This window comes from Populus euphratica, unplaced genomic scaffold, assembly GCF_000495115.2.
Source record: "Populus euphratica unplaced genomic scaffold, PopEup_1.0 scaffold445.1, whole genome shotgun sequence".
Taxonomy (NCBI): domain Eukaryota; kingdom Viridiplantae; phylum Streptophyta; class Magnoliopsida; order Malpighiales; family Salicaceae; genus Populus; species Populus euphratica.
The window spans coordinates 81,503-105,507 of NW_011500123.1; the positions used below are offsets into that span (position 1 = coordinate 81,503).

General features: G+C 35.2%; 2 protein-coding genes across 6 annotated transcripts; one reads left to right on the forward strand and one right to left on the reverse strand.

The window, feature by feature from the left end:
* Positions 1-338: 338 nt before the first annotated feature.
* On the forward strand, positions 339-9,164 carry LOC105110176 (metal transporter Nramp5-like). Of its 3 annotated transcripts, none has more exons than XM_011005122.1 (14): positions 339-524; positions 626-704; positions 807-847; positions 979-1,057; positions 1,198-1,302; positions 1,519-1,628; positions 2,063-2,244; positions 2,356-2,425; positions 2,627-2,800; positions 2,890-2,994; positions 3,093-3,224; positions 3,310-3,405; positions 3,492-3,884; positions 9,152-9,164. In XM_011005122.1, the coding sequence occupies exons 1-13, from the start codon at positions 378-380 to the stop codon at positions 3,831-3,833; spliced, it is 1,662 nt and encodes a 553-aa protein (XP_011003424.1). In that variant the 5' UTR covers positions 339-377; the 3' UTR covers positions 3,834-3,884; positions 9,152-9,164. The 3 variants fall into 3 exon arrangements, with proteins under 3 accessions (XP_011003424.1, XP_011003426.1, XP_011003423.1); XM_011005124.1 differs by lacking the exon at positions 9,152-9,164 and adding an exon at positions 6,277-6,291; XM_011005121.1 differs by lacking the exon at positions 9,152-9,164 and adding an exon at positions 3,951-4,066 and having other exon boundaries at positions 3,492-3,901.
* Positions 9,165-16,311: 7,147 nt separating this feature from the next.
* On the reverse strand, positions 16,312-22,994 carry LOC105110177 (SWI/SNF complex subunit SWI3C-like). 3 transcript variants are annotated; one of them, XM_011005127.1, is made up of 9 exons: positions 22,774-22,994; positions 22,081-22,641; positions 20,665-21,200; positions 20,033-20,387; positions 19,858-19,931; positions 18,146-18,231; positions 17,768-17,841; positions 17,481-17,656; positions 16,312-17,173 (listed from the first exon to the last, which is right to left on the reverse strand). In XM_011005127.1, exons 1-9 carry the CDS (start codon positions 22,802-22,804, stop codon positions 16,676-16,678), a joined length of 2,391 nt encoding a protein of 796 aa, XP_011003429.1. In that variant the 5' UTR covers positions 22,805-22,994; the 3' UTR covers positions 16,312-16,675. The 3 variants fall into 3 exon arrangements, with proteins under 3 accessions (XP_011003429.1, XP_011003427.1, XP_011003428.1); XM_011005125.1 differs by having other exon boundaries at positions 17,481-17,659; positions 22,774-22,993; XM_011005126.1 differs by having other exon boundaries at positions 17,481-17,659; positions 20,033-20,384; positions 22,774-22,992.
* Between the last annotated feature and the right edge of the window lie 1,011 nt (positions 22,995-24,005).

The following is a 24,005-nucleotide window of genomic DNA, read 5'->3' on the forward strand; positions in this document are numbered from 1 at the left end:
TAAACATGTCCCTGTTACTGGATTCATGGCCCTAATCGATCATAGTTGAAAGTTTTTTCGTACATACACTGAAAACTCAATAGGATGAAATAAGGATCAAGATTATTTAATACATCTTCCTAGATGAGCATCAAACTAATATTTGACTACATGTTCATAACCATTTATGCGTCAACAGAACTTTACAGAGAAGACACTGTAGGATGAGACAAATGGTTGAGAAATAGATAGACTGCTGCTGAAGAATTTTCTTGAAGACAGACAACCGGCATGCCCCTTAATTACCACTATAAATAGACCACCACAACTTCACTAGATAGCATGCAGGTCATACAAAACGCAGGAATCCCGAGACATAGAGATAGAGAGATAGAGAGATGGCAGGCATACAACAGCAACAACTAGTGAATGATACATTGCCTGCACCATGGAATGGATCAAGCAACCGAATAGCTTCTGTTAATGTGGAGGGCCAGCCACAACCTTTGGTCGATGATCTTGAGTTGGAAGACCCAAATCATCAGGTCTGTTTCATGTATGTTCAGAGAAATTAACGTGTTAATTGAATTCTAATTTTTAGTAAGCTTTTACGTATCAGCATTTGAGCACTCATTTTGATGACCAGAAACCTGGATGGAGAAAGTTCCTATCATATGTAGGACCTGGTTTCCTTGTTTCATTGGCTTATCTAGACCCTGGCAATTGTAAGTGCATGTACCTACCTCCCTGCATATACTGTAAGTTATGTTCTTACTGTATTTGGGACTAAATGACTTATAAACAGTTTTATGATGGCATGTAAACAGTGGAAACTGATCTGCAAGCAGGAGCTAATCACAGATATGAGGTAATTAAAAGAGAAAAACAGAAATGAAAAAAACAATATCATAATTTTTCGTTGGCAATTAGAAAATCAGCACGCCTGGATAAATTCACTAACCGGCAATCGGTAATGTTACAAGTATCTGGTATTTTCAGCTGCTATGGGTGATACTTATCGGATTGATCTTCGCTCTCATAATACAGTCACTTGCTGCAAACCTTGGTGTCAGCACCGGTAAAACATTCAAACATCACACCTCTTGGTTATCTCAAAAATTGTTTTGTTATTAACCTTGTTCCAACTTTGTATTAGCTGGGATTTATCATTTTTTTCTTATTAGTATTGATTATTACAATTTGGTGTGAGGATTTTAGGAAAGCACCTGTCAGAGCTATGCAAAGCAGAGTACCCAAAATATGTCAAGTATTGCCTGTGGTTGCTAGCAGAGATAGCTGTCATAGCTGCCGATATCCCCGAAGGCATAATTTCTTCACTACTCTATTACTTTAAATTAATATTGGATACTTATCTATGTCCTTGGCTGTTATTGAATGCTGTTTTGATAAGACACGCATACGTCTCAGTTTTGTTCTTATTCGTCACTTTTAGACTGTTAAAACAAACAGGCTGAATTGTAGTCGAGAAATCAGAGGGGAAAAAAAATTATAACGTGGGATTTCTAAATTTCTTTACAGTGATTGGGACAGCTTTTGCGCTGAACATATTGTTTCACATCCCAGTATGGGTTGGAGTTCTTTGCACTGGTTGCAGCACCCTCCTACTACTTGGCCTGCAGAAATATGGAGTAAGTTAGTAGCTTATTAAAGGGAAAATGAAAATAAAATATGAGAGTGATTTCTGTCCTGGCCTTTATTTTTGACGTAATGTTCGACACCACTGCAGACACATGTCAAGCCTTGAGTCTTCATGAGTTCTCGTCTGGATTTGCATGTTTGGTTTCAATACACATGTAAATGAAAAAAGGGTTTCCATTGCTTGGGCTTTTCCAGTTTATAGTTTCGTAATCGTTATTTTGTCAGTCAAATATTCGCACTTAAGCTGATATTTTGTTCTCTTCTATCCCAAATAAAAAACAAAACAAAAAATATACATTATACTCTATTTTCCCACTCAGACTCTGTATTACCTTCAATGTTTTAAGAATTAGGATGAAAGGTTGTTCATACAAGTCTTAAATGAATGCACTTTCTTCTGAGAATTCATTTATTTTTTGGTCAGGTGAGGAAGCTGGAACTGTTAATAGCAGTGCTAGTGTTTATAATGGCAGCATGTTTCTTTGGAGAAATGGGCTACGTAAAACCTTCTGCAACTGGTGTGCTTAAGGGCATGTTTATACCCAAGCTGTCAGGCCAAGGAGCCACCGGCGATGCCATTGCCCTACTCGGTGCCCTTATCATGCCGTAAGATCGATCCTCAAATATGACTCAATTGCTTTAATTTTGTAATACAACGTGCAAGTTTTTCGATCTATTTTGTATACTAATTAACTCACTCGTCTGTTTTCTCTACAGGCACAACCTCTTCCTTCACTCTGCCCTTGTTCTGTCTAGGAAAATGCCAAATTCTGCCCGTGGCATTAATGTAAGCTAAAATAGAGAAACTATATTACCTTGTAGTAACATTTTTCAAGGGCGGTTAAAGCTTGCTCACATGACATTGACATAAAATTAATAAATTCAAGCACCGCATTTTAGTTCTTTTTTTTTTTTTTCTTCTCAGTTTGCTATACATAATCTTCCTTAAGCAAATTGACTTGTATTATTTTGCTTCTTGAATTTACAGGATGCCTGTCGTTATTTTTTGATAGAGAGTGGATTCGCACTGTTTATAGCATTTTTAATCAATCTCGCAGTCATCTCCGTATCTGGGACTGTTTGCTCAGCCCAAAATCTATCATCTGAAAATGCAGATCGATGTGGAGATCTCACCCTTAACTCTGCCTCCTTCCTTCTTCAGGTAGAAACGACCCAAAAAAAAAAAGAGTTACTATAATGCCTATGTTCAAGGATAAATTGACAATTTGATTTAATTTATTTTTTTTGCAGAATGTGCTGGGAAAATCAAGCTCCAAAATTTATGCCATTGCTTTGTTAGCCTCAGGGCAAAGCTCCACTATCACAGGCACTTATGCAGGACAATACATCATGCAGGTCTCTGACGATAAGAAGATTAAAACTTTAGCATTTGAACTCAACTATTCATAATTCTTAGGAGATAATAAATTACTTTCGGGTGGTATAATATTCAGGGTTTCTTGGAACTTAAGATGAGAAAATGGATTCGGAACCTGGTGACTAGGTGCATTGCCATTGCTCCTAGTCTTGTTGTCTCGATTATTGGTGGATCATCGGGCGCAGGCCGACTAATCATCATTGCATCGGTTAGAAAAATTGACGACGTCAAACTAATCATAATGTTAAATTATATTCATTTTCAAGTGTAACTAACTGTCAAAGGTTCTGCAGATGATTCTTTCTTTTGAACTACCATTTGCTCTCATCCCGCTTCTTAAATTCAGTAGCAGTACCACCAAGATGGGACCACACAAGAACTCAATTTATGTATGCTTTCTTATTCTTCTTGAAATAAATATAAGACTCGACAGCTGCTATTTATATACTAATCATTTTCCTTATTGTGATTACAGATTATAGTAATCTCATGGATTTTGGGACTGGGAATTATAGGCATCAATATTTATTATCTGAGCACAGGCTTTGTGGGCTGGCTAATTGACAATAATCTACCAAAAGTTGGGAACGTTTTCATTGCAATTATAGTATTTCCTCTGATGGCAATCTATATCCTAGCAGTAATCTATTTAACCTTCAGAAAAGACTCTGTGGTGACGTTTCTGGGGCCAAATAAGAATGACCCTCAACAAGAAGCTAACATGGAAAACGGACTAACCAAATCTACCGATGAGGGCCCGGAGATGGATCGAGTGCCATATAGGGAGGATTTAGCTGATATCCCTCTGCCAGAATAGAGGGTTTTCTCTGTTACTGGACAAGACACCACTAATCAAATCGAGGTTAAAATGCTGTAATATGAAGCATTTTTGTCTAGTTGAAGTTCAAGGCTTACTAAGATTTCAGTGTACCACCTTTTGGGTCTCGTAATAGCAGTACTCATCGTTTGTAAATTCTATGAAGCGCTGAAGTTGTAATTTTGGCTTTTATTTCAGTTAAATCGATCATGGCCATTCTATTGCCTTGAAAATCGAGGAAAAGAGAAAAAAATTAAAAAAAAAAGGTCAAATGACATCCAACCAAAAAGAATTACACTGCACTACACTACACGCGTCACTTAGGAAGGTAGGTCTCGTCGTGATGATTCAGGAAACACTGAGGAAGACCTTTTTACCATCGTAAGCCGCTGCAAACATCACCTGAACATTATGGGGCGACTTCTTTGGTGGCGAGTTCAATACACGCGCCATCCACTTTATTATTATTTTTATGAATAGAAAAGTTGACATCAAGAATTATATATAAAAATAAGTATTAGAACGGGTTATTGATACATATCAAAGAAAAATTTATAAGTTGAAATAAATGTTATGAGGACATGTTGATGCATATGAAAGAAAATCACAAAGTTGAGAGATATTAAAATATCTAAGCTTCCGGTGTATGAGCAGATGACATGCTTTTATTCAAGCAAACGGAGACTATTATGGAGTGTTTGGATATGTTTTGTGCTTCATCTGGTTAGCGGGTGAGCATTGCTAAGGCCAAAGTCTATTTCTCTAAAAACTTCCAGCCAAGTCTAGCAGATCGATTAGCAACAGGAGTGGTTTCTCAAAAACTGATGTTTTGGGGAACTCCTTACGGAACAAGATTAGATATCTTTCCAATGTAATTGTTTCATCAACTTCACAACTTAATCTTTAGCTAACATTAAAAAGAAAAAAAATTATTATGGGAAAACAAATTAATAATATAAGTTAACTTTTTTCTCCACAAGTTTGAAAATTTTTTGAGCTATTAAAAATTTATATAATTATTAATTTTAAAATTTATAAAATTAATCAAGTTATGCACAAATTAATTCAAATATCTATAATAATTAAAAAAAATATAAATTAGTGGGGAAATAATCTAGTAACTTGTTGTCATGGTATCCTCATTTAATAGCATTTTTTAAGTTGTCTTCATAAGAAATTGTTAATTTGATTCCACCCCGTGATCAGCGCTATAACTAAGAGGGCAGATCAATGAAGAATATCCTTGCAAGTTAAATTGTGAAGATACTTTGTAGTTTAAGGGGATTGATCATATATAACCAAACCCAAAGAATCCTGCATCTCTAACAGGTAAAGAAAGTGAAAGAGAGAGGGAAAGATAGCCAGCCTGCAGCTGGAACAGCAATTGTTCGATCAGATTGCTCATACATCACCGGGAAAAGGCGAGCGTATAGCAGCTCTAGACTTGGATGGCCAGTCCCGTCCCCACCTTGCATTGATCATGACTAGCAGGTCCATGTTATTCTCTCATGCCGAGCTCGTCTTTGGGTTTCTCCGCCATCATATTCATTGGAAGAAAAAACACCGAACTTTTCCTGATCTACGTACATGTTTGGCTCTTTTGAAGTATATTAATTATAAATAAAAGGAATCAGTAACATGGAATATTGTGTATTATAGGTGAATTCATTCTAGATTAGACTGTACTATACAATATAGATGTACTCTGAGTGGTTTAATTATAAATTATAAAAACTTTCACTATAAACTATACTACGTGACACAGGTGTGGATGGGCTGGGGACAGAGACTCTAGCCTGGAAGTAAGCCCCTTGGAGCTGCTGCCCTTGACGCTTGGTATGCCCAGTCTTGGGGCTAAGGGCAAACCAGGACGATAGGTGTGTGATCACCCTAGGCTTGTAGTTTAGCGTCATGTGATGTTTGGTTCGCTTGTTTTTGAATGCAGCACAAGTGTCATATACTTTTAATGAAATTATAAGGATCGGTATTAAAAATATTATTATTAGTTTTTTATTAATTATTTGTTAGTATAATTAATTTTTTAAAATATTAATAATAAAAAAATTATTATTTGTTTTGTTAATATTTTTTTATATAATTAATATTAAAGAATTATTATATTTTTTCTTAATATATTTTTTATATAATTAATAGTACTGGTGTTGAAAATATTATTATTATTTTAGTTTAATTAATAGTGTTGATCTCAAAATTATTATTATTTATTCTCTTAATATTATTTTTTTGAAATAATTGTATTAAAAAAAATTTTTAATATATTTTTTTAGTATAATTAATAATATTATTATTTTTTGAGTTATAAATAATATTATTTTTATAATAATTAATAATATTAATATTTAAAATATTATGATTTGTATTATAAATATTATTACTTTCCGTAAAAGTTATAAAAGTATATTTTATTGTAATTAATATTATTAATAAAATAATTAATGAATTTAAAAAAAATATTATATCATTTACTAATTTTACCAAATGTATTATAATAATAATTTTATCAGATTATACTTAATTTTACATTTATTTTTATTTACAAATTACATATAAATTATTAGTTTTTAAACTTAAAAATAAACTTGTATCTTATTATGCACCCCAAATAACTTTAATTCTTAAACAGTTGGGTTCAAGACTGGACTTGAATTAGATTGGATAGAACCCAAAATAATCTTGAACTCTAGTTATAGCAAGACTCCACTATACTTGGAAACTAACCTAATAGGATCCAAATATGCTTGATTTTGCTTCTAATTTTTTTCAAAAGTTAAAAATGAGACCGCGGCCTAGCGCATGCTATCTAACCAATATATTATATATGAAAACCTGGATGGAGAAAATTACTTCCAGACGGAGGAGCCGGTTTTCTTGTTTCATTAGCGTATCTTGATCCTGAAACTCTAAGCACCTGTCCTTTCTCTTTTGGTCCTCCTATCTCTAGCTTTTCTTGACTCGTTAACATATAATTAATGGTGTCATGTGCACTACTTGCAGTGGAAACAGATTTGCAAGCAGGAGCCAACCATGGATACGACGTATAAAGAAATACAACCAGAAACCAAAAGAATAAGTGGTGATCATTTGTAATTTTCAGCTGTTACGGGTTATACTTATTGGTTTGATCTTCGCTCTCGCCATCCGATCTCTTGCTGCAAATCTCTGTGTAAGCACCGGAACGTAATTGAATTAAGAAGTGAAGATAATCAACTATAATATGTTTCCAAACAAGATTTCAAATAATTAAACTCACGACAGGTATCAAATCTACAATTTATTAAAACTACTAGCAATTATTTTTGTGCTGCGGCATTGGATTTTCGGGTAAATATTTGTCCGAATTGTGCAAGGTGGAGTATCCAAAGTTCTGATTGCAGGCAGAGGCAGCTGTCGTAGCTGCTGATATACCTGGAGGCATGTGTAAATTCGATTACCGTTAAAAATATCACAATCTATACAATATTGCAATGTTTAACCCTTTTTTTATTTATACTTTAGGACAGAGATCGTGACTCTTATAAAATGTATTTATATAGAAAATATTATAATTATATTTTTGTGTTGTAATATTTATTATTATTATTTTATATTACCCGACATATATAAATAGGAAAGTTGGTTAATCAATACGTCAAACTTTCTAATTATTCTCAACTTAGTATTAAAGCTTTTCGCAATTAGAACTCTTTTTCCCTCTCCCTGTAGACCTTTTTGTTGCTACCACCTTCTCCCCCCACAACACTGATGGTGCAAACCAGTCAGCCAATCATTCAAAAGCTGGTGTTAATGGTTCTTTCTCCCACCAATAACAACCCCAACCTACATAGCAGAACCATGATTTCTCCTCCCATGTTTTTATTGTCCCTCTTCATATCATGCAGACAGCAACTCTTTATATCGTTGCATTGTCTAATACTCATCAAGTGGTCTAATTGAAGCTTACAAACACGAACTATCTCTATTAACGAATGCAAATGAAGTCATATTTTCTTAGTCATGGTGTTTTCCACTTTGTCGATGGCTTAGTGCCATGTCTTTCCTCCCATGTTTCTGATAATTCTAATGGTTCTTCTTCGGCAATAAACCCCTTCTTTTTTTGTTGGAAGCAACAGAATTAGCTTATTTTAAACACATTAATCCCATCTCTTTTCAATGACGTATTGCATCTTGTGGCATTATGCAACTTCATGCGTCTTTTCAAGATCTTCGACAAGGAGATGTTTCGGTTGCTACATATATGCAGCACGCCAAGTCATTATTTGATAAATTGGTTGCTATTGGTCGACCCTTTTCTCTTGAAGACTTCAACCTCTATATATTTTATGGTCTTCGTGGTGAGTTTAAAGACTTGGTAACTAGTCTCGTGATCAAGGCAAAATTGCTTTCATACACTAACCTTCACAGCCATTTTCTTACTCATAAGTTTTTATATAAGACTTCCCTTTAATCCTTGGCTGTAAATCCACCTTTGCTACCACGCCATCTCTATTGCCCTCTGCTCATCTTACCTAATAGCAGCATAGTTGTAATTTTAGTCATAACAGAGGTCGTTCTCATAGCAACTAGCGCTTTAACAGTAATAAGTACAGCAGCTAACACAAGTCTGATTTTTATAGTTGTCATTCCTCTGCTCCCATATAATAGCAGCACAGTAATTGGCAGCAGCCCAGACAGCCTGCTGGTTCTAGGTAGTGGTACCCTCACTAGTCCTATAATTCTCCTTTAAGCAGAACATCAAGTGTCAACTATGATTCTTCTTCGGCCACACAGCCTTATAATGTGCTTCACAGCAGCGATCATCAGATCTCTGCCCATCTTATTATTGGTATTGTTTCTGCTCCTACTTAGTTTTTAGACACTAGTGCAAACCAACACGTTACGCGTGATCTTATAACTCTCATTGATTATGCATCTTATCTTGGTATCGATCACTTGCATGTTAATAACAGTAAGGGTCTTTCCATATCCTATATTGGACATACCATATTACGTTCCCTTAAACGCACATTTACATTATCTAACGTTCTTCATATTTCTCATATTACCAAACCATTGCTATCTGTTCAAAAATGTTATCGTGATAATAATGTTTATTTTAAATTTCACGTCTCTGTGTTTTATGATCTCACCACCAAAACAATGCTCCTTTTTAGTCAGAGCAATGATGGTCTATATGTTCTCTCTAAGTCTTTTGCCACCACCATTCCTCAAGTTTATTGGTCTCTTTGGATCTTTATGATTGTTGATCTATAACAACGGGTCATCTTACTTCTTGTATTTTTAATTTTTTAGATTCTAAAAATAAAATAATATGTACTTCTAGACACTCTCTTGTTCAATGTCAAGCTTGTCCACTTAACAAGTCTTCACGTATATCATTGCAACCTATGGGTCACAAAACTACTGCCCCACTTAATTTAATATTTAGTGATGTTTGGGGACATGCTTTATAATGTATGGGAATTTGTCATCCCATAAGAGCCTAATAGATGGCAGCACCTTAAAAGGCAAAAGGTCACAGAACCATTGCCTATCTGGCAACCAATAGTCTTGTTGTTACCTATTTTTAGAACCCAATATATATATATATATATATATATAAGGGGGAAAAAAAGGGAAGTGAAAAACAATGTTGTTTTGAACGACATTGTTCTTTTTCTTCCCATGGACGTCCAGCAAAGGATGAAGAAGGTTTTTGAATTTGTTTTTTTACCGTACTCTCTCTTTCCCGCTCTCCCCCACTTTCACAAACACTATCAAAACCTAAAACCCAACACAACCCACACACCCTTATGATGTAAAGTCAAGGGAGTCGTGCCCTGAAAGTGGCTCCTCATTAGGCACCTTACCCAGCACCGGAGCAAAGTAGGGTGGCCTTGCTCCCCATACCCACGATAGGATAAGGGTAGGGTCAATCTTGCTCCCTTTGCTCCTTATAAATACGACCTGAAAGGAGTAGACCAAGAAAGGGGATTGGTTTTTAAGAACTAAGGACGAGAAATAGAAGGTTTACGAGGAGAGAAAGACTTGAAAGAAACAGAGGAGAGTTTAGACAAAAGAGAGTTTAAAAACAAAGGGGGATAATTTTTTAAAAAACATAAGAACAAAATACAAAGAGATGACAAACGATAAAGAAACAGATAGAACAAGGCAAAGAGAAGAACGAAATAAAGAAAAAAATAGAAAGGGAAAGAAAGATAACAGAAAAGGAAACAGAAGCTAGAGAGGAGGCCCTGTAAAAGAAAAAAAAACTAGAAAAGAAAAGGCAGAACGAAAACACAAAGAAAGAAAGAAGAACCGCCACCCAGGCAGCTCATTGTAATGCCACCAACAGCATCACAAGCAACTGTAAGTCCGCTTCTCTTCCTCCTTTTCTTTTTCTCTAGCCTTATCCTCCATTGTTCTACATGAATAGGAAAGAGAGAATTAATTCACTCTCTACTATTCACTCCACATGGACAGCGCCGACCTAGATCAAAATTGCTGGGTCGAGTCCGACCCAATCAAAAAAAATTTTGAAAAAGTCCTATCTAAAAAAATTATGATTTTCCTGCATATTTTTTATCAATTTTTTCTAATATGGGTTTGTATTTTTACACCGTAAAGATACAAGTCTAGTATTAGAATACCCTATTTTCTTTGAAACATTGCAAAAAATTATAAAACAAAAAAAAATATCTTGTTTTCATGCTTATAGCCAAGTCTCTCAAAGATTAAAAAAAATCATATTATATTTTTTTACAAAAATACCAAAAAATTAAAAATATATTTTAGTATGTATTTTGACTTTAATAACCAATTTATTAAAGCCATAAAGAATAGGCCAATATTTCAAAAAACAACCAAAAAATATTTTTTTCTTTTAGTAACTGGGATTATAAATTTATACGTAAAACATAATCCTGATATTAAAAAGGTAATTTCTTTTATATAAACATTAGAACGAATAGGTTTTTACCTAATAAGATAAGGATTTTCTTATGGAGAAGAACTTTTCATAAACCTTAAACAAACCAACAATTAGAAAACATGATAAGACCTTAGTTTTTTATCAGACAATTAAACAATGCAGCTTACCTTAGGTATGGCATATTTGGATACTCATACCTTTCCTTTACGCAATCAATCCTCGTACCCGATCTCTTAGACCAATTAGGGTTTCTAATGACCAAAATATTAGGTGGTGACTCTCATTCCCACTTTCACTGATAAAAGATAAGAATTCATTGTCATCTATATTTTCCTGATTACTTTAAACCTACAAGAGTAAATGCTTCACCGCGACACTGTACACGTACAATAAATCTAACCACAAAGAAGTAGTAAACTTATCACCAATATAAGAAACAAACTTCCCTCTCTTAAATCTTTGCTAAAAAGAATCTTTCTCTGCGAAATAAAGGACACTGAAAGAAGTCTGACATGCCAGAAAGATCTACCTTTAAGAAGAATAATGTGGACCCATCCAGACCAGACTAATGATCTAGCTAAAAGGAGTCCCCAAACATGCTCGAGAATAGTTGCTCTATTCCAAATATAAACCTTTATAATCCCTAAGTCACCTTCCTTAAAGGAATAACAAACATAGACCCAAATAACCTTTGCCCTTAAGTGTAAGAGAGAACAACCTTTTTAAAGGAAGGAAACAAGAATACCCTTAATCCTTTTAATAATAATAAAATAAGGAAGAATAAACATAAAGGACCAATATACCTGGATGGAGAAGAGAATAAATCTGATCAGTTAAAGACATTCAGTATAAGTAAAAAATCTTAAGGTCTATAACTTGATCCTAGAGGAAATCCATTCCACCAAAGGCCTACAATCAATGTGTGTCATTTTAGTAGATATTAATGGTACACCTAGATACCTGACTGGTAGGGAACCCTGCTCGAAACCCAAAATAGTATGTAAAGAGATCTTAATCTCATTATCAACTATTGATACAAAGATATGGCTCTTTTTTAGATTTGTAACAAGTCTTGACAATCCTGTAAAATCATTCAAAACCCTTTTCATAATCCTAGCTGAATCCATGTCTGCCCGATATAAAATCATAAGGTCATCCGTAAAGCATAAGTGAGCAATGGCAATCCTCTAATACCATCAGTGATATCTAAACCTTAGGTTTTACAAAGCCTCTCTAAGTATACCTTCTAAATTCTCTATAACCAAAACAAACAAGTAATGAGATAAAAGATCACCCTGTTAATGACCTATAAGATAGGAAGAAACCATGACTCTCCCTGCTCATGACCACAAAGAAAAAAGTTGTCGACATGCATACCTCAATCCATCCAACCATGGCACTAGGGACTCTAATAGCCTTTAAGCCCATAAAGATATATTCTCAACTAACCATATCAAAAGCTTTCCTTATATCTATTTTTAAAGCATATTTAAGCATTAGATTAGTTGGGTGATATTTACGTATGAGCTTGTAAATCAACAAGATAGTAGTTGATATTGCCTACTTGGAACAAAAGCAATTTGAGCAAGACCAATAACATCTGGAAAAATACCCTTCAACCTACTTATAATGACTTTAGATATGTATTTGTACATATTATAACATGAGATAGGTCTAAAGTCATTCATAGTGGTGCGTTACTCAATCTTTAGATTTGTATTTGTACATATTATAACATAAGATAGGTCTAAAGTCATTCATAGTGGTGTGTTACTCAATCTTAGGAACCAAAGCACTCTTAGTAACATTAACACACCTAGGTAGAGTATTGGTATCAAAGAAGTATCTTGCGGTAGCAATGAAGTCTCTACTAATAATGTCCTAACTTCTCTTAAAGAATAAAGAGACATATCTATCTAGACCAAAGACCTTATTAATTAGGATGGAAAATAAAACTTCATTAATCTCATCAGTTTTGATGCATGATTCTAAAAGAGAGGTAATGTCAAGAGGAAACCTGCTAGAGTATAAACAAGAATCATCCTCTAAAGTGATAGTCTTTGAAATTAATAAATTGTCAGCCGAACCAAAACCTGCTAATCTTGAACCTGAGATCATATATAATATATCAACTAGTAGATTTTATTATTGACTTGTCTATAAAGGAGTAATATGTGAAAGAACTTGGTTTTTCTATCTCCTAAGTTTAACCATTGAATCTAAGATCTTTATTTATAAAAAGCTTCATCAGCCTTACTTAATTAAAAGAATTCAGTAGCAAGCTTTCTCTTTGCCCTATGATACTCATTAAACTAAAAAGAATTATCAAGAAAATTCGGTGTTACAACCCATTTAATATTTGTCTCAACTACACAACTAGAGATATGGCTAGTGTATAGGCAATGCAAAGTCTTTAACTTAGGCTTTAGCAATTCAAATCTCTTTGTAAGCTTGTATGTAGGGTTAACATCCACAGGTGTCTACCAAGTATCTACCATTAAACCCAAGAAATCATCTTTGTCAACCCATAGATTCAAGAACTTAAAGGATGATTTTAGTATGGGAAGAGGACCAATAGAGTGAACAACCATAACACTATGATCTAAGGAATCTCTAAGTAAGAATTCAAAATAAGTAATCGGCTAAATAGAGAACTAACATAAATTACCAAAGATCCAATCTAGATTACGAAGAATAGTATCCATATCATGCTAACCATTGTTCTAAGTGTATTCATTTCTAAATAAGGAATAATAACCATTTTCATTACTTAGACATAATTTCCAAAATCATCCATGTGACTATGCCAAGTAGGATCACCTTCACACTTATTAGTAGAACTCAACATAGCATTAAAGTCTTATAAAGAAAGTCACGATATAGACTAAGATGAAGGAGCTCAGCACCTCAAGTATTCTCAAAGGTCTTAACGCCTTACATGTGCATTGAGGTTGGATATAAAAGTGACAACAAATAAGCGTCCATCAATCAAGCTAGTTATCTCACAAGTTATCCACTGTGAAGAAGAATGCAAGCAAACAATGTTATATATTATCGGATTTCATGCAACTAGAATACAATAATTAATATTAACTTAGACATTAGAAAGAAACTACCATAAAGAAGGATTTATAGATGTCTTAACTCCTCATATGATTAGTTGCAATCTTAGTCTTAAGTATGCCTATTAAGCTAAAATTATGATTATTAATTCAATCCTTTATTACTTTATGTTTTGATGAGTCATTAAGACCCTGAATATTCTAACCACTTATATTATACATGGACATGGGAAACAAGATATCAAAAATAAAGGAAAATAATCAAAGGATCTTAAGCTTTTTTTTTCTTTTTCTTACGTTGCCTAGTTTCATGAGTACTGTAAGGATTAAGCTTAGTTGTTTCACTTGGTTGAGAAAGTGTTGAGATAGAATATGAAAAACCCTATATCGATGATGAAGTGCTAGCTTCACTAATGTTAGTGAATGTAGCATGTTTGTTCTCCAAACATATTTTAATTCCAATGAGTAGGTGTTGGTCTTTCAAAAAAGGCAACATGTCATAAATTGAGTCAACTTTTGACCCCCCCCATCATTTAACATATCCGTCTCAACATCAGTAGGTTTGGTTATTTCAATAGTGATCTGCAACTTTAACCGGTTGACTAATTCCTTTGATGTCTCAATCAGCAAGGGTAGTAGCTCTCGGAGCCTCTATTGTGTTTAAATAGTTGTTTAGTTCTTGACAAGTATAAACTACTTAACCAATTCCACCTGATATGTCTATCTAGGTTACTGATTTTGCTGCAGCAATAGCAATCAAGGAGGATGTAACCCCTTTAGCAATTATAATTAGTGAGCTACAAGCTCTTATAGAGCACCCCTCCTTTTATTTTTATCTTGAGTATGTCTTCCTCTAATAAGGTTGGGGCCTCAACAAATGCCTTGCATAAGTGATCAAAAACTTTACAAATCTCATAAGCTTATTAGCTTCCATTCATAATCAATTGTAAAAGTGATAGGCTTCATTGATAACTTACTAGCTTATATTGTAGCTAAAAAATATGGACTATGGGTAGTGAAGTATCCAATTCAACACATACTTTAAGATAGTCAAGTTAGGTGCCACTAAATATTTGTTCGTCGCAAACCAATAGTCTTCCTGTCATACTCGCAACTATAACTAGGCCCATCTTATTCCAAAATGGAAAAGGTAGACCCTAAAGGCAAACCCATATGGGCACCTTTGAAATTTTGTTCTTGTCAAGAACAAAATATGAGTGTCGTGGTTGAAAGATAAGGAATTTATTATCGAACATCCATGCTCCCTTCTCCATAACCAAGTTTACATCATCATCACTTTTGAAAAGGAAAATCAAGAAACCTTGTTATATAGTAATTATACTCTTAATGCCATAATCCTTCCATACTCGAATAGCAATAGAATTGGCAACAAGGTAAGACATCTTATAACCTAGGAAGAAACCCACCAAATATCGGTTCCATTTCAATGCACTTTCATTATTGACATTATCTAGAATGTCCAAGATGGTGCCAAACTCTTGTCGTGGAGAAGTGACTATCTTGGCACAGGTTGTGTTATTGGAGACCTTCACTCTATCAGCACATAAACTGTGAAGGGCAAGGTTGTGGGCGATAGTGTTTTTATGAGCTAATATGGTAACTTAGGGGAGGGTAAGTTAGGTTATTTTTAGTTGTTGTTTAATGGTTGTCTTGGTGTTTGGAGGAGATTAAACGATGATTTTGTTGATGGCATTAGTGTTTGATGTGTTGAGGGTGGTATTAAAGGGTTTTTTTTATGAATGTAGTGGGTTAGCAATTGATTGTGTAGGTAACTAATAAATCTTTTCTTTTTTTCTGTTTATTGAACCAATCAACCGGATCCTAGATTATTGGTAATCATGTCTAAAAAGTAAGTTCAAAGAGGAAATACTTTCATCATAGTCAAAATTAGACAAAATCCAATAGTCCAATTTAGGATAAGCAAGTATATCATAACATATACAGAAAAACAAAGTAATCAATTGGTTAGATCAGTCGTGATATAAAGAAACAATATGACTTTGAAAACTAGCAGCGGCCAATCCAAGAAGAAAAAGATTTTTCAAACTTGTTAGAATTTTATCTCTACCATCCAGAACTAAAAGGACAGGGCAGGACAGGGCAAAACAAACCGGCAATTATAGTTGTCCCGAACTCAATTTTCCTAGAAATATTGCAACATCAATATCTTTCAAACGATGCTAGATAAACAAAATTCATCCAGTCAATTTTTAATACAGGGTGTGGCACTCCACGTATCGAAAAATGAGTGAAATCTAACAATGACCAAAGTCGGTATGCTCATCTTTCTCTAATCTCCCTTTCAGACCTCTCTCCTCTCTCTCTCTCTTGCACGCTAGAACAGCTTCTAAATCCATATATATTCGGATATAATGTGTAAAAAAACAAAAAACTCAATTTAAAAGTTGTTATCAGACAAGGTAACACCTAGGCTTTTTTTATGTCAAAAAAGGTTTGATCCATCCGCGGGGACAATGATTTAGTTATTTACTAATCTGCGAAGGACAACAAAACAAGCATATAAATAGCAATCATAAATGCCATTTTCACGACACATTCTATATCTTAGATTATTTGTTCTGAAAATAAGATTTCCTAGTTAATGGATAGCGTTCATAATTCGACACAAATGCTACATCAACTGAGATCTGTTACAAGCCTCCAAACTGCACAGAATAATTTATAATCAGATCAAAACTACAAGGCAAGACGGATGAAACGTTCTTGGCACCTTCCATTTTCATCCTCTAGCCCCAGCTGTAGCACAGATTGAGAGCAAGTAACCAATGTAAGCAACCATAAAACTCCAAGGTTACATCACTTTCTTTGTTTCAACCTAAACCAGAGCTAGGGCCTGACACGGACCGCAGCATTTGATTGAGGTTAGGCTGTGAATTTCCAGAGGCATTGTACATGACATTTGACGGAGCTGGCGAGGATGGCTGTATAGCTGCCATGGGCAGCCTCGGCCCTAATGGAAACATTGGTTGTGGCTGCCCCCGTTGCATATATGACATGTGAGAATGGACTTGTTGATTGTTGTGTGGATGGGCTGGGTTACTGCTGCCATATCCTGAAATGCTTGGTTGCGAAGAAGAGGAAGGCATCACCTGCTGCCTACTGTTGCCAACATTATTGTTAACCATCGAAGGAGCAACACCTGCTGGGTTCATTTGTGAAGCAACTCCTGCAGGTGTTATCCGGGTAGATAGCATGCGGATTCGCTCAGCAGCAAACCTCTGCCTTGTCTTCTCCACTTGCTCGCACTCTCTCATTAGAAAGGTTTCCACTTCCGCAAATTGCTTCAGCTTAAGCTCCAATCTCTTCAACTATTACCATATCAACAACTTATTAATGTGTTAATCATATATCATTACATGGTGAAGCCAGACAAAAAGACCCATCTTTCCAGTTTCACTATAGACATGCCAGTTGATACAAGGGATAAAAGTATATTATCATGCTTGAGAAAATACATGCCATCCAGAAAAGAAAGACGCAATAAAGATTGTCCCTAAGAGGTTCAACAGTGCCCTCTTCACCTTGCATATACAAGCAAGGCATAAACATACAAATACTAAGAAAGAACATAGATAATGGAGGTAAAACAGCAAGTAGTATTGCCAACAGTTCTACCTGATGATTTATTATATTAGCAGATAGCCTCTGAATTTCTCGTTCTTCATGATCAGCAAACAGTTTAGCTTTTGTTGCAGCAGCAGCAAGGCCAGCCTTGGCAGCAGCTTTAACTTTTTCAGCAGACAGAGGAGCAACCTCAGCCCCATTTTGACCCCGTGAGCCATGTTGGCTATCTTCTGAAGTATGATCCACAGAAATATTTTGCTAATCTTAGATGAAGGAGAAGGAAGACAGAAATGTGGGAGAGGGAGATAAGTAAAACCGGGAAGCAACTTATGGCCCACCTTCTAGTTGAATTGAATTTGCAACTTCTCCATGAAAACCACCTTCTCTACCATGTAGTCTCTCTGAACCCAACCTTCACAAGGAGAAAATTAATCGAATTCAATGAGGATTGATAACATGAAAGCATAATGCATGCATAAAAGCAATAAAAAATTCCTCTATTGCGTATTATTTTTGCCAGTGGAAAAGAAGCAAGAAACTTTTATTTGGTAAAAAACATTGCTACTCAGCAGTTCCTGATACTAGAGGAAGAATGAACAGAAGAAAGAGGTTTATCATCTGCATTAAAACGCCAAATTCCTGATAAATCACTTGTATACAGGCATAACATAAGAAATGAAAGTTTATTCATGTTCTTAAGACAGGCATACACCCACCTATTATCTGCAGACAGCGCTTCCAAAGATGCATGAGCACAGGCTGCAGCAACTCTTGGTCCAACAGCGGAGGCCAGAAAAGCAACCTACAAAATTTTCCACTGGTTAGATGGATCCACAAAATACCCAAGCAAGAAAAAGCTTTTGAAACAAGTTCATTTGTGCTGCGTCATTCAACCATTCACCAAATTTTGAACCACAATTCACCAACAATAAACCTATATTCCAACATTTATCTCCATTCTCCCATCTTCTTTCCACCAAAGTAATTATTCAACCCTTTAAATTCTAAAAGTAACAGATGACAGAAAAACTGCAACCTGATCCAATTAATTCAAGCTGGTGAAACTTTAGCTCTGAATCATCAATCAACCAATCCAATCCCAATTCAACCAACAAATTGTGCGCCCTAGTTCTGTAAGCCTGAACCCCAAGACCCCCATTTTTACCTGCCAATCCAATCATAATTCAACCAACAATAAGGGCGTAACAATCCAGATATACTCCACAACATTGCCAATAACTCATCTTTCCTGCATCTTCACTTTTATTAGATGAAAAAGAAATCTCCAGGTTGGCAGATTTGGGTCAAAGGAAATTGAGGTCAAAGTACAGGGCTAGAGGGATGGAAACAAATGACCACATGAATTTTCTAGGAGAATCAAGGACAGAAAGAAATTAGTGAAAAAATGGGTGATATTAGAGTCCTGATAGTAGAGGATTCAAATGTGAAAGCCATTCAATAGAAACCAACCTAACAGAAGTAGAGCACTATCGAGGAAAATGTTCAAGCAGGCTAATGATGGAGAAGGTTCATCTCAGAAGGGTTAGTAATGAAGTAAATCAGGGGGGAAAAAGTTAAATTACTTCCATCAATCCATATGAAAGTATGGTAGAGCTCTAAACTTAATGATCTTATAATATTGGGCGGGGTGCAGGGGTGCGATTCTATATGATCATTGGAAAAGACATTGTATCAAACAACTAAATAGATGCTGGAAGTGTGGTCATAAACACACTGTTGCAGTGATTAGAACTCAAGCATGATGGGTATCAAATATTGCTCTAAAATCAAGTGGTAAATTTTTCAAGAAACTGAGGGCAAGAGGAGTATATGATTCACAGATATATTTACAACACAACTTGGAGTAATTGACGCAAATTCTTAGTAGTTTCTATATAAGCCTGAACAATTAATGCAAAAATCAGTTTAAAACAAAAGATGGTGTCTGAAGACTCAATTTCAGCATTTAAGTTTGCTAATGACTTTTACTTTTCAAAATAGGGGTCATATTAGTTCACAAGAGCTTTATGATGAAAGAGTGATTCTAGATACTGTCCTCTGCATATATCCTGAAACTGAAAAGGTACAGAGATTCAATCCACCATGTTGCTAGGTTATTTTTTCCTAAAGTTTGCAAGACATTGCTTAGATTTTCTTTCTTTCTTTTATTACTCAACCACCGACACAATAAGTAAACAAAGTGAAAAACACAAAAAAACAAACACCAGAATCCACAATGAGCATGCAACAAAGTTAATTATTTAAGGCCTCCAGTGCTACTATTGAAAATTCAACAAATGTGAGAAAAATATATAAAATTAGCAGCTCATTTTAGCATGAATGGCATTGCTAACCAAATTGAGCTGTTTATACTTAATATGCTTTCAAGTAAACATTAATACAGCATACAATAAAGATAGTGACCTACCAATGCCATAACTGGATTGCCAGAATTTGCAAAAGGGAGCCTATTTTCAGCATCAGCACCTTGGAGGCAGGATCCTACAGAAACAAAGAGAAATGCAGCCACAGAACATTAGAAACACATCACCATTTTTTTTAATTGAGAAAATCATAAGCAATAGAAATAGCTGAGAGACCACCATTTGAACATGAGTGTGGTCTTCTGTTATCCTCTCTATTTGATGGACTGGTTGAGTTGGGCATGCTTGGAACTTCAATGTTTTCCAACAGGCCATCCTCCACAGGCAGACGGAGAAAATGAAGGATGCATTGTGCTTTTGACTTGGTGCCGACATGCTCTGCAATTTCATTCCAATTCTCATTGTAAATTTCCATTGCCTCAAGTAGCAGTAATGTTTCCTGATCACTCCAACTTTCCCCATCTATATCACCATAATCTTTTGTTGAATCCACCTTAATAAAATCTAAGCTTGAATGACCAGTCACAAATCTCCCCTCATGGAAGCAGTCAGGGCATAACAGTATATCAACCTGCTAAACAAGATGCTGATCAGCCAAGAGTGGATCCAAAAAAAAAAAACAAAGAGCTAACTAAAATAAGGATTTAGGTTGACTGAATATTTAAAAAGGCATTTCCAGGTTTTGCCCCTATATGTATATGGATGACTTTTGAGATCTCAAAATTAAGAGTCTTGTTAGAATGAGCTCACAGGGAGCAAAGGGGGGAATGAAGTATGTATAGAACAACACAACAGTATCACAATGATATAGAAAGGAAGGAAAAGCAGGGACAGAGGATATAAGGATTTACCTCCTTTTGTGACTGGTAGCACACAGAGGGAAGAAGCTGAGAACAATGATTGCAACGATTTTCAGATAAGCACTCTCGAATTCTGCTGTCCAAGTCAGAGAGATCATCATCACGACATGACAATGATGAGTAAACATCAGCCGCCTTGAGCCTACATTTGGGCTTGTCAAATTGGATCAAACTATCAAAAGACTTTAAAGCAGCTGATGGCACATGAACCTCACCATTTGGATCCTCCCTTAAATAAGACCCCCCATTCCAATATTCACAACTTGGTGGAGCTGCACAGTAGTTTATAATTCCCCAATGATCAAGAAATCTAAAAATTCGAGTAAAATCTTCATTGTCAATGCCGACTACCAATCCTTGACAATCAGGAACTGTGAGCCTCTTCTCTGGATTCTCCATGTATTTAGCAACAATGCGATTTCTACACTCCCTGTATTTCTCTGGTGTGTGATCTGGAGATTTTCCCGAGAAAAAATGTGGCACCACTTGTCTCTCCAGTCGATTTACCAAGGCCGGTGAAAACCAATCTACTCTCAGAGAATCCCAAGAAAAAAATGCCAAAATCAATAAAACTATGAATATAGTACAGCTAAAAATGAGTTTGCACAGAAGAAAAAAAAAAAAAGCAAACATTCACAGAAATATTCAGACAAAAGATATTCAATATTTGTTAAGGCAAGTTATATCTGTGTTAAGGTTCTCTAAATGAGAGCAACAATGTGATAACTAACCTCAATCAAGCAAATCTATAAGAAGTCTCTTGGTGTGAAATTGCTTAACAATTTTTACCCATACAAACCTCGAAATTATGTGCCTTGAGCTGGTAAGGCAACTAGCTAGCTCACTAGATCATGAGATGCTTTGAGTTGGTAAGGCAACTAGCGAGGTTCAGAAATGCAGGTTCCCATGGCAATTTGGATTAGAATCATTCATTAAGGGTGCAGGGCTCGAAAGTGATAATGCTGTTTACTAAAAAAAATTAAAGCTTTCCCAAAAATAAGAGTTGCCATTTTGAATTATATCACCAGAATAGGATTCAATAAATACCATTTGCCTCTCTATTTTCCTCTTCATATAATTTTTTATACACGGCAAACCCCCAAGAAAACCAAATCCTTAAATTAGCAAACAGGCAATGAAATCCCCCAATCACTCTTTCTTTTTCTTTCAATATTCAATACTTTAAAACCAAAAGCCACTCAAAACCTCAAGTTCACTACCGCCACTTAAACCAACTTTCCATAGCTAAAGCAAAAATAAATTCATCTTCTAAATACTCACACAAAGCCCTACCATATCCATCTCAACAATAATAACACAACACCCACTTCAACATTAATATCAACCAAGAGAAAAAAAATTAAAAATTCGACAAAAAAAGAGTAAAAGAGAGTGATAATTTCAAACCTGAATGCATAGGAACCAAATGAACTCTACTCCAGAACCTCTTCACGACACCCTTTCCATCCATAATCTGCGGCGGCGTCACTACATATCCAGTATTCCCTCCATCACTCCTCTCCAAATCACTCCCATCACAGTCCGCTACCACAGCAGACACCGCCTGCAGCTGCCCGTACGATACATTCTCCAAATTAACCACCAATTGCCCTCTATTAATGCTTTCCCCGGCCAGGTTGGCCCTCTCGGCCGCCACAATCGCCATCACGGAGGCATGAGGGCGGTTCACAGCGAGCCTCGTGACAGGAGGGAAATCGCATAAGCGGACCCCACCATCAATTAAAACCTCGGTCTCTTGAGGGTTTGGATCGGGTCCGCTGGGCTGTTGATTTGGGTTCGGGTCATCAGAATCTTCTCTGTCGATGACGTTGTTATTATTGTCTTCTGCCTCAACGGCGTCGTCTTCTTCTTCGGGTTCTTCTGTTTCTTCTTGGTGGTGGTGCTTTGGAGGTTTTCGTGTAATTTGAGAATCTCCTCGCTTTCGCCTTTTCCATTTGCCCCTACCATCTGTCAAAATCAGACCGAATTAAATAAATAAATAAAATAAAACAAACACCACGATTGATGGTTGGGGAGGGCAATAAATGTTGGAGTTGTGGAGAGGGAGAGGGGTTTTTGTGGGAAAAGAGAAGAGAGTACCTGAGGAAGGGAAAGAAGGAGAAGCTGGCATTGTTGGAGTAGAGGGAAATGTGGAGATTTGTGGGGTCTTCTAGTGGTTGAATGGGGAATCAAAGGGAGGGAAATGGTAGAGAGAGAGAGAGAGAATTGTTGTCTCTCTTCTATATATCTGATTGTGAGCTTCGTGCTGTTGCTTTGTTTGGTCTCTTGCAAAGCCAGGTTTCAATTCGGGGCTTCTCTCTCTCTCTCTCTCTCTCTCTCTCTCTCTCTAAATTGTTTCCTTTGTGTAAAGTATATTTTAGCCCCTATAAATTCACAACTACTACACTTTGATTTCCATAGTTTCGAATATCTTAATATCAACCTCAGTGTCTTCTTTTTTTTCCCTTCTAGATACTTATTTATGTGATAATGTCCTAAAAATAAATCAAGATGATTAAAATATTATTTACCATTAGTTTTTTATTTAGAATATATTTGTGCCTTTTAGTGTTTTTATCATATAAATTTGTATAGCTTCTCAATACACAAATACAAAAAAAAAAAAAAAACTATGAATAACGTTTTTTTAATTAGATTCATACACATGGGGGCATGCATATGTGTGTAATTGCAACTTTAACTCTAGCTCAAATTATAATTATAATTAATTTTTAAATCAAATATGTATTTAGAGTCTGTTTAATTAAGATTATCTTTCCAAGTTTTTTTTATTTGAAAATGTATGAAAATAATATTTTTATTTTTAAAATTTACTTTTAATACCATCATATTAAAAAAAATCAAAAACACTTAAAAATTTTAATTTAAAAATAAAAAAACACCATTATACCACAATATTAAATAAAACCTCAAAAATCTAATTGGTATGGTTATAGCTTTTGTTGTAATTGATAATGTAAGATATGCTTTGTTTTATAGTAGTGGTTGTAACTATAAAAATATAGATAATGCATATTGTTAAAATATCTTTATGTTAGATAAGATTCAAAGCCCTCATTTTATAATTTATAATTTATGTGTTTTAAATTATTTTTAAAATAATTTTATGAAAACTTTACCATAAAAAAGCTTAAAAAACTAACGTCCAATGCCTGAAGTAAGACCTTTTGGAAATATTAGAGTTGATGTTGAAGGATTTTAAACTATAAAGGTCGAAGTGGAGCGTTCGTAAATCTATAAGGGTGAGCATACAATTCACCCTCTTTTTTACATTTTTCTTTTTCTTTTATTGGTGGGTTATTGTACCATAG

Excerpts from the sequence above, each read along its gene's own strand:
- LOC105110176 (XM_011005122.1), top strand. The coding sequence starts at position 378 with ATGGCAGGCATACAACAGCAACAACTAGTGAATGATACATTGCCTGCA. Across the intron at positions 705-806 it reads TTATCTAGACCCTGGCAATT|TGGAAACTGATCTGCAAGCA; the intron begins GTAAGTGCATGT and ends GCATGTAAACAG. Across the intron at positions 1,303-1,518 it reads AGCTGCCGATATCCCCGAAG|TGATTGGGACAGCTTTTGCG; the intron begins GCATAATTTCTT and ends ATTTCTTTACAG.
- LOC105110177 (XM_011005125.1), bottom strand. The coding sequence starts at position 22,804 with ATGCCAGCTTCTCCTTCTTTCCCTTCCTCAG. Across the intron at positions 19,932-20,032 it reads ACCACACTCATGTTCAAATG|GATCCTGCCTCCAAGGTGCT; the intron begins GTGGTCTCTCAG and ends TTGTTTCTGTAG. Across the intron at positions 17,842-18,145 it reads GCGCTGTCTGCAGATAATAG|GTTGGGTTCAGAGAGACTAC; the intron begins GTGGGTGTATGC and ends CTCCTTGTGAAG.